Source organism: Gadus morhua, unplaced genomic scaffold, assembly GCF_902167405.1.
Source record: "Gadus morhua unplaced genomic scaffold, gadMor3.0, whole genome shotgun sequence".
NCBI classification, from domain to species: domain Eukaryota; kingdom Metazoa; phylum Chordata; class Actinopteri; order Gadiformes; family Gadidae; genus Gadus; species Gadus morhua.
In genome coordinates, this window is record NW_021964087.1 from 1 (window position 1) to 10,000 (window position 10,000).

The window sequence follows — 10,000 nt, forward strand, 5'->3', positions numbered from 1 at the left end:
TTGAGGGCTTATAAATAAATATATGTATATATTTGTAACTCAAACTTTATCTATATATCATATCATATCATATCATATATATATATATATATATATATATATATATATATATATATATATATATATATATATATATAGATGTTTATCACAGAGACTGTTTAAAACATTTTTCACACCATTATGTGTGGCTGGTGCAGGAGATGACTTTTTATTTTATGACATATAATAGGTGTAGATGGACTGAAAAACTAGTGTTAATTTTTGGATAGATTTAAATGTTTGTAAATCCTACATATTTTTTACGGAAATAGTACGACCTACCCGAGGCAAGCTAGATTTTAGTGGTACTGCCTCGGGTTTCTGTTCAGGCATTTTAAACGACTTCCCTCTGTTGGGGTCCTCGACGTGGCAACCGTAAACAAAGATGGCGTCTGCATACAAAGTTTTGTCTTAACTTTGTAATTTGGGGAAGAAACTTACTGTATTACTTGTATGACAAGTTCATTCAACCGCGAATGAGTATTCGCCTTTTTCCAGATACATTTTTCTTTTAAATGTTGCAGAAATGGCGGGTTGGGCCGGGTTCTCTGCCGCGGAGCTGCAGAAGCTGCAGCAGAAAGGTAACCGCGATAATCCGGATGTTCATTAACTCATTAACGAGGGTTTTTTATTCTACTTTTTTTGTCACGGCTTGAAACTAAACACAGCCATCGGTTTGCTCTGTGTTTTAGACCAAGCGACACTCATTGATTCAGGTCGCGGACGCAAACCTTCACATCCCAGCCGGAGCCGGCAGCAGCTGAACCGCGAGCGAGAGAGAGCTCTGCGGATCGCTGCTCAGCAGGGCGCTGGGACCAGTCCCACCAGTCCGTCTGTCATGCTGTCGGAACAGAGGCCCTCCAGTCCGTCTGTCCTGCTGGGAGGACAGAGGCCCTCCAGTCCGTCTGTCCTGCCGGCAGAACAGAGGCTCGCTAAGCCAGTGCCCACGGCTGTTCCTCCGACCAGAGCCACAGCCACAGTCCCTCCGGACGTTAAGTTGAAGCCCTCTGAGAAGCTGCCTGTTAAGGCAGAGGAGGCAGAGGCTGTTGTGAAGGAACTGGAGACCCAAGAGGTGGAAATGTTAGTATTATGGGTTTTCTCTGCATATATGTAACTGTTAACTGAACTATTGTGCATTGGCTGTTTATCTCGTGTAAAGATAAGACATAAAAAATCGTAGTGCAATCTCATATGTTCAAGGATCCATGTATTTCCTGACATTGACATTTATAAATTGTATTGCAGTATGAATAACATTAATGTAACCATTATTTGGTAATTATATGGACTTACTGGGCGAGGTGTTAATAGCTCAGCACCCTATACCATAGTCGAACCGCCATGTTTGATTATGGTATGTGTTTCTGCCTTTTCTATCTGCTTGTCTCATGTCTCTTCACTCCGTATCTTACTATCCTGATTCTCCAATACAGTGACTGCGCCATCTACCTCCTAATTGTTTGTTTATTCACAGTCGAGAAAAAACCCGCATTCAGCAGCTCCAAGATGAGCAGAAAACGATGGAAGAGAAGAATAAACGTAAAAAGGCGTTGCTCACAAAAACAATCGCAGAAAAGTGAGTACGGGAACTTATGGGAGTAATGCAAGGATCCCGCAGAACGTCTGTGTGATTCAGATCATTGTCTCCACAGGTCCAAGCAGACTCAGCAAGAAGCTGTGAAGCTGAAGAGGATCCAGAAGGAGCTGCAGACGCTTGATGACATGGTCTCCAACGACATTGGCATCCTCAGGTGTAGGATTGAACAGGCCAGCTGGGACTACAACGCTGCCAGGTAGCACAGATCTTGAGCCTCTGAAGGAAGGACTAAAGCAATGGGAGATTATGTTAGAGGCTTTACTTAATATTACAAAAGCTTAATTTAATATTCCATATGTCAGATGGGCCCTCTGAATATGTTTGGGGTCTAACTGTAAAAGCAAATATTATTTTTAGGCAAAGTGCTTACTGGGATGAAGAATATCGCCCCCTGCAGAATACTTTGAGTATTTCAGAGCAGCAATTGTATACATCCACCATTCATCTACCATACCATTTATTACCCTGGCACCAATGATGTTTCTGTATGTCATACACATGTTTCTAGTGTCAAAATGCTTTTCAATGCTTTTCTTAACTTTTTTGGATGATAATCAAACTGTACTACACCACTATGTGCATTGTGTTGTACACCTTGTGGTTTTATTTCACTGTCGTCACTTTAAATTACATTCCAGCCTACTTAACTAAACAAACTGTTATTTTGTAAATCAACGATTGAATTGCGCTGGGCCACAGCCACCGTATGATATGCAACGCGCAAATATTTATAGTCCCATTTTCAAACCATACATTTTTATTTCATTTTTAAAATCCGTTGTGTAACATTCCTCTGTGTGATCTTCCATGGCTGCCTGGCGCAGGAAGCGCTACGAGAAGGCGGAGGCGGAGTACGTGGCGTCCAAGATGGACCTCCACAGGAAGACGGACACCAAGGAGCAGCTCACGGAGCACCTCTGTGCCATCATCCAGCAGAACGAGCTGCGCAAGGCGGAGCGGCTGGAGGAGCTCATGCTGCAGCTGCAGACCAGCGAGGAGGAGCTGGACGCCGCCCGGAGGCTGGTGGAGCAGGAGGAGCAGCAGGACGCCGCCCGGAGGCTGGTGGAGCAGCAGGAGCAGCAGGACACCGTCCGGAGGCTGGTGGAGCAGGAGGAGCAGGAGAAGGAGAACAAGAAGGCCGTGTCGAAGTCCGACGAAGAGAAATTAGAGGCGGAGCAGAAGGGAGAGGAGGCGGAGCTGTGTTCGGACCCCGACCCGGAGTCTGCCGTGGTTCCGGGGTCAGACGGTACACCCCCCAGGACCCCGCCCCCGGTGCCGTGTGACCCGGCGGGGCCCCCCCGGGACGGCGTGGCGCTGGGGCCCCCACCTCAGAGCGGGGCGGTCGGGGCCGGGCTGTCGTAGCGCTGCAGGCCGAGGCCTGGAGACACGGGGTCGGTGGCGGGATATTATCAAACACTACTGTGGGGGCTCCAGGGCAAAGGTCACGGGGATAGACGGCAAACATTGCTGGTTTAGGGAGGGACGGTGGCTGTTCTCTGGGGGGGGTTCAACAAGACGACAGAGCTAGTCCACATTCCATCCACATTGTGCTTTGGGATGGGTTGTTTTATATTTCAATGTCTCCTTGACTACGTCCCGTCCATTCAGTTTGCCTTCCAAACAGGAATCAGGGCAGTTGTTGGTTATTAATATGTGGGATATCGTCTCCGGAGGAAACGGTTAACCCAACGAGGACTGCTCTGAGTGCCCTACGGGGGGAGGGTTGGCTTCTGGGGGACGTCTGGTGCTCTGAAGAAGGAGGACATTTTCAATCTGTTTATGTTCTGAACATAAAGCCACGCGTTATGCTGTAAATCATCCTATTAGCGTGGGTCAGAGTAGGGTTTCCTAGAGCAAATTGTACATCAGCGGAGTTGAAGAACATCATCCACGGGCCTCCGAAACGGTAAGAAGATATCTCCATATGTAGGGGATGGAGGGATGCATGCGGACCCTGGAAGCGGTGAAGCAGTCTGTGGGCCTCTGGGTACGTTTCCTGCACTCCGAGTAGATGTTCAAAATCAGTAGCCTATAGCAAGTGGGTTTAAACAACAAACCCGCTGACTGCTTAGCAGGTTTGTGATTTAAATTCCATGCAGAAATGAAATTGTAATGCATTATTGTATAAAATATTTAAGGGAACTGGTGCTTCAATTTTTTATTTTTTTTTATATTTAAAAAGATATATGAAAAATAAATATTCTATGTAAATGTATGTATGTGTTTTTGTTTAAGTGTGAAGCGAGTTAATGCAGATCATTTCAGGTTAGAAGCGTTGTGGTCCAGAGAAAGAATTCACCAAGAAGGCTTTCAATCTCATTGCCTTTTTCCAAAGTAATTTTGAAGTGCAGTAAGTGTTGTGTAAACCGCTCTGGTCACATGTGGCTGTCTGAACAAGAGCCCATAAAGCTCTTTAATTAGTGGGGGACCAGTGCTTTCACTGATATCCTGTGTGCAGCAAAACCAGAATCTCCACTTATTTGGTGGCTCTTCTTCGGTGGATGTCTGCTTTGTAATAACTTGATGACTGACAAATATCTAATTATCAAAATCTCTACAACAAAGTCTGTAATCGTAGGTCCCTAGAGACATTACCTTTTCGGCCCTATCGAGTATTTAGTCATCAGGTTTTATAAAAAATCTGAGGCCGGCCTGTGATTTATGGGTCGAAGAGCCTGCAACTTGAGAACCAAACTGAGCAACTACTTCAAATAAGAACCTTGAACATCTGGTCAGTTCTATGTTTTTATTTATATAGGCTAGGCCTATTTGATCCTTGATACATGTTGTATAAGGGTTAATTCTAAAGATTTTTTTTTAATGAGTTGATCACATAATCCTCCATGATATTTAATAATAAATTAACCATTGACTTGAAATTAAATGCTAAATAAACTAACACTAAATGTTGAATATAATAAATAAAAGCATGCACATGTTTATTCTTCATTCAGATAAAGTGAATGCCAGCTCCCCTTGATAGACACCTGTCACCTACACGTCCGTCATTCTGACGTCTTCAATAATAATTCATTAATTAATCGCCTCCGAATGGACCGATGTGCTCAATTAAAATGGGCAGAAGTCCACCCAGCTCCCTGGTCTACCACAGTAGCTCATATGGAGCTGGACCAGGGAGCTGATCCAGCTCCCTATGGGCTACTACCAGGGAATGAATATTCCTCTAAACGGACTGCCTCGGCGCATGTACTCCCACGTCCAGCCTGCGTAATGGGTTTTTTTCTGGGTCGCTGTAGTCCTGCATTGGTTCACTCTGGTCGGGCCCCCAGGGGTTGATCAGCCGCGTTCTGCTGTGTGTCCCACCGACCTGCAGCGGGCCAATGACCAGTGGCCCTCGGTGCTGATTGGGGGAGCGCGGTGGCCCCTGTCCTGTTTGATTTCCTTAATTAGTGGTAAATGACCTCCTCGCTGACTTCTTTACATCCCGTGCGGAAAACCATATGTGCCCCCCCCCCCCCCCCCCCCCAGCTCTGCTGATTGCAGCCCCTGGGGATTCACTCTCCTCGTCCCACCTTGTGGTTGCAAATCTTTTACGCGCAGACAAATAGCTGATTAGACCTTTCATTGGAACTCCTCCTTCATTTAAACCCATTAAATGGAAGCTGTTTCCAAAATGTAAAAGTCGCCTATTATTGAAAATACAATTAAAAGGTTTATTGCCACTTGTACATATTCGGAACTTTGAAACAATGATTCGCACCCCTCTCATTGTTTTGAGTGCAGCGCCACGCATTGAATTGTTTTGGGGTCTAATATCCTCCGTGTATTGGCTCAGCTGCATGTTGTTTACATGTCGATGCCAACTGTGGCCCTCGCGGTCCATGGGTCGCAGCGTCCTAACGTCCAACGCGATCTGTTCCTGATGAAGAGAGTAAGACACGCCGATTAAACACCTGGCGCGTGCAATGAATTCAGTGCGCTGATCCTTACCAGGGAAATCATAATATCTGTATAATGTGTATAATATCGCGCACACACACACACACACACACACACACACACACACACACACACACACACACACACACACACACACACACACACACACACACACACACACACACACACACACACACACACACACACACATTCATTTAGGGGGTGGAGAGAGAGAATTTTCTAAATTAATGATGTGGCTAAATAAAGGTAAATTTTTTTTGCCTATAAATTAACTGTAGGCTATATTATATTATAGATTCAGGCTGTTAACGATCATGATGACATTTGCCATTGCATTACATTCACATTAGTAAAGTTGTAGGCCTATTTGGGTTTGCCTTATTTTGAGGCTATAAATGTCAATTTACAGCCTTTAATGACGACATGAGTTACCTGCATCAAAAATAAACACTATTCAACAACAAATAAATGCAATGTGGAAGAGTGTTAAAATATTAGGCTACTCATATATAAATAAAGTCCAAACCTTTGTCACACCGTCGTTATTACCGAGTAAGACTACAGTCCTTATTGAATAGCCAAATCCGAATTAGTAATGACTTCTGTCGCGCAATTGTCCACACGGCCTGAATGACATAATGATGCTCAATAAGGATAAGACCACAGTTAACGCGCTATCGAGTTTGGCCTACACTTACCTGTGTATCTTCGGAGGAGTTTCTCGGGACAATTTTTCAACAAAGTATAAAACGGTCGGGTATGCCTGAACTCGCCCGGCTGTAGAATTCAACAGGGGGGGGAGATGAGCCAATTTTTTGTAGAGAGAGATACAAATATATTTTCATGACAAAATACAATTTCCCCGTAACTAATCGAACCACTAGGCATACACCCGTGTTAAGTGTGTTTTCTTGTCTTTTATGGGTTACCAAACAAGAGGAAAACCGACGAGAGTTTAAACTGATAATGCGTTACTATCAGGTTGATATAAGGAGCTTTATGGAACACAGGCTGGCATCTCCCATGTGGAGATGCTTGACGCGCCTCTTCCCCATGGCAAAAATATAACAGTCGGAACAAATGGACCAATTTTGCATCAAAGTCTGTAGAAAGAATATAGCGGGCCTGAACTTGGGGAGGTTTTACGCTGGCACTGCAGTGGACTTCTATGCAAGAGACTCTGGGGGAAACTAATGATGAAAAAGTCTACTCTATCCCCGCGCCTTCATTAAATGCATGGAAAGAACGAAAGAAGCACATCTGGATTCAATCCGATCCCTTTGATGGCATCAAGTGTTCTTTTCTCAGATCAGGGCTGGAAGCTACGGGATGTCTATGGCAGCTCGAAGCCGGGCGTCTCCTCTGCCATCTGAACACATGGACCCCCTCCCCAAGCCGCACGACCCCCACTAGCGCTCATTCCTCCATCTGATGCGTGCCCCACAAAACAACACACACCAATGATACAAATATATACAACCCTTCAACACAAGGTTTTGCATATGTTTCGAAGCATCGAAATAGTCCTTAAAGAAAAACTCCTTTGTGGGTTGGGACCCTCGTTTCTCAACAGGCCCGAGTTATTTAGAATGTGTGCAAAAGAGTACAAAGTGAGCGCTGCGGTACGTTTTATTGAGTGTGCGTTCTTGGACGGTTATTACTTCCCAAGGGATGAATGTTGATACATAAAATACATTAGGCTGCATGTCCTCACGGCCGCCTCCCGGGGGCCTGGAGCGGAGGAAAAATACCCATAATCATGGTGTTAATTGTGCCGATGGTGATGGCTCTGCTAATGTGGCGGTAGGGGTGGTGATGTAGTGGTGGGGCAGAGTGCTGGGCTGGGAGGTGTGTGTGTGTGTGTGTGTGTGTGTGTGTGTGTGTGTGTGTGTGTGTGTGTGTGTGCGTGTGCGTGTGCGTGTGCGTGTGTGTGTGTGTGGGGTAGCTAGGAGGGGACTAGATTGTGGGTCCCTGTGAAACGTCAGACATAGCACAAAGGCATCGCCACGTAATTAAGAGGGGCTCCTATTAGAGTCCCATTCAACTTACCAGAGGTCTCAAAGTCTGATCCACCGTGAACACTGGAGAGAGAGAGAGAGAGAGAGAGAGAGAGAGAGAGAGAGAGAGAGAGAGAGAGAGAGAGAGAGAGAGAGAGAGAGAGAGAGAGAGAGAGAGAGAGAGAGAGAGAGAGAGAGGGGGGGGGGGGGGGGGGGAGAGAGAGGGGGGGGGGGAGAGAGAGAGAGGGGGGGGGGGGGGCTGTAAAGGACGCTATCTGAAGGAGGCGGCGGGAACGTCCTTAAACTGCAGCTAAGCCAGTTTTACGCACAAGTTGCGCTCATCTGGTCGGCATCAGGCGCCCTTCTAGCCTCGCTCAGTTGGGACGTTGGCTCTGGGAGGGGAGTGGGAACCAAAGTCTTGTTAGAAAAACTTTTCTCCATTTACAAAGGAAGAGTGGGTTTTATATTTTTGGCACGTGTAGCCCTATTGTTAACGCACATAATTGGATGGATTGGCGAGATTTTTAATCCGGGAAAAACATACGAAGAGTGAAACGCTTTTCCTCAGTCTGTGGACCGCGGGTTGGTTGTGAACAGATCAGCTTTGCGTGTAAACCCGTTTTTTCGTCTTTCTTCGGCGTGTCTGGAGGCGCTGTTCGTGCGTCCTGTATGCAAGGATTTATTTGGCTCGCATATTATTATTGCTCAATTTCTTTCCACTGTGCCCTGTTTACGTCATGACTTCTAGCTATGCACATGTAATGGACAGGCAAGCGTCAATACCAAACCGCCTGGAGAGCCCCATTACGTCCAACCTGGAGAACCTTCAAGCCAAGAAGAACTTCTCGGTTAGCCACCTGTTGGATCTTGAAGAGGCCGGGGAAATGGTCGGGAACCAGGCCGACGAGGGCGTCGGAGAGGCGGGGAGGAGTATGTTGGAGTCCCCGGGCCTGACCAGCGGGAGCGATACAACTCAACAGGAGAGTAAGTGGGCCAAATTCGAATAAAGAGGCATGTATTGTTGGACTGTGGAGAAGATGTGTACAGCGCTGAGTCGAGCTTCATGCTTGTGGACAAATAGGAGTCTTTTATTCAAAGACTATCCTACCCGCCTACATAGACAACACAGACACACACATATAGTCTGGCGCCTGGCGTTTTCAGAAGCCGGACTATTGTCTCCTATTTATATATATGTTATTTATAAGATATAAGTTTTCTTATAAATTACCGTACAAAAGAACCCCTTGGTGTTTCGGCGTGGCGCATTAAACGAGTATTCTTATGGCAGTGCATCACTCTGACAGTCTCCCTCGGCCGTTCAGAACCCTCTGCTGTCAGCGAGGGGTGGCGGTGTTGGTGATATGGTCAGTAAAGTCCAACTCCAACATGATCAATCTGGAGTCTACTGGCAATAAAGCTATTTTCTCTCGGCCCAACTAAACCAAACGCGTTGAATCCCTTTATTATAACTGAACTCTGAACTCATGCCCTCTTTGAACATTGGCTGCAAATGAAATGATGATGAGTGGACTGAAGTTTAAAGCTTGGATGTCCCCCAGTAAAAGCACCAGGGGCCGCTCGCTCAGACCGTGGTGCTCAAGCCGTGGAGAGAGTAAATAAAGCCGTCATCTCCCGAGCGACGGGCCCTCCTCCATCTCAGGTCTCCCAGACCCTCACGGATTTAATGAGTGTTAGTGTTATTTCTGCGGGTAAATCATCCCGGTGTGTGGATGCAGGGGAGGTGACGAGGTCAGCTCGTTCATTCCCGTTATTTCGCTTGTCAAACATTTTCAGAATATTCCAGCATAATCATTTGTCATAATTAACCCTGACTACTAAAGACCTCAATTAGGGTATCAAAGGCCCTCGGCTTTCAGATGATTCTCCGCGTCATTTCTTCTGAAATGCATCGGCCTACTGCATGACTATCTGTATATGATAAATAAATAAAAACTCGATATTAGGCGCGTAAAGACAAAGCGACAGTTTATCTTATCGTTCCGTTGACTACTTCGTTTATTTTGTATTGAGTTAATTATTATTTTTTAAATAGAATATATTTTAATAATCCCGTGCAAATAATCGTAGGGTACTTTCTTCTCAATACATAAATCGGAAGATTAAACATCCCTGAAACAAGAATATTTGTAGATAGTAAAGCGTATTGCTTATAGCCTATATGCAACTTAAACTGTAAATTCAAACAAATTAATGGTCTTTTTTATTTGTATTAATTTGTGAGGCCTATACTCTAAATTGTTTATAGTGTACTGAATGGAAAAAGCAGTAGGCCTTTAATTTTACTTCTTGTCTTAAGTTGAATTTCGGTCATGTATTTAATGTCCATATAGTTCATATTCATTTGCTCTATAGTCAGATCCCTGTTGGCAAACTGTTCATTGCATGGTTATTATTATGCATTATTACTTTCGATCAGAGTCAA

General features: G+C 45.2%; 2 protein-coding genes across 5 annotated transcripts in view; both read left to right on the top strand.

Moving 5' to 3' along the window:
* Nucleotides 1-386: 386 nt before the first annotated feature.
* Nucleotides 387-4,578, top strand: gorab (golgin, rab6-interacting). Of its 2 annotated transcripts, XM_030350206.1 has the most exons (6): nt 387-620; nt 732-1,119; nt 1,514-1,615; nt 1,692-1,832; nt 2,461-2,683; nt 2,753-4,578. In XM_030350206.1, the coding sequence occupies exons 1-6, from the start codon at nt 566-568 to the stop codon at nt 2,996-2,998; spliced, it is 1,155 nt and encodes a 384-aa protein (XP_030206066.1). In that variant the 5' UTR covers nt 387-565; the 3' UTR covers nt 2,999-4,578. The 2 variants fall into 2 exon arrangements, with proteins under 2 accessions (XP_030206066.1, XP_030206065.1); XM_030350205.1 differs by having other exon boundaries at nt 2,461-4,578.
* A 3,257-nt stretch (nt 4,579-7,835) lies between these two features.
* The window catches only part of prrx1b (paired related homeobox 1b), a 9,983-nt gene continuing 7,818 nt past the window's right edge, over nt 7,836-10,000 (top strand). For all 3 annotated transcript variants that reach the window (XM_030350208.1, XM_030350210.1, XM_030350209.1), the window contains exon 1: nt 7,836-8,538. In XM_030350208.1, the coding sequence (XP_030206068.1) occupies nt 8,292-8,538 (247 nt within the window). In that variant the 5' untranslated portion in view covers nt 7,836-8,291. The remainder of the gene's footprint in view (nt 8,539-10,000) is intronic.

What these genes read in the sequence shown, in the direction of transcription:
- gorab (XM_030350205.1), top strand. Translation starts at nt 566, where the DNA reads ATGGCGGGTTGGGCCGGGTTCTCTGCCGCGGAGCTGCAGAAGCTGCAG. An exon ending in GCAGAAGCTGCAGCAGAAAG is followed by an intron (nt 621 to 731) that starts GTAACCGCGATA and finishes TCTGTGTTTTAG; the next exon opens with ACCAAGCGACACTCATTGAT. An exon ending in ACAAAAACAATCGCAGAAAA is followed by an intron (nt 1,616 to 1,691) that starts GTGAGTACGGGA and finishes TTGTCTCCACAG; the next exon opens with GTCCAAGCAGACTCAGCAAG.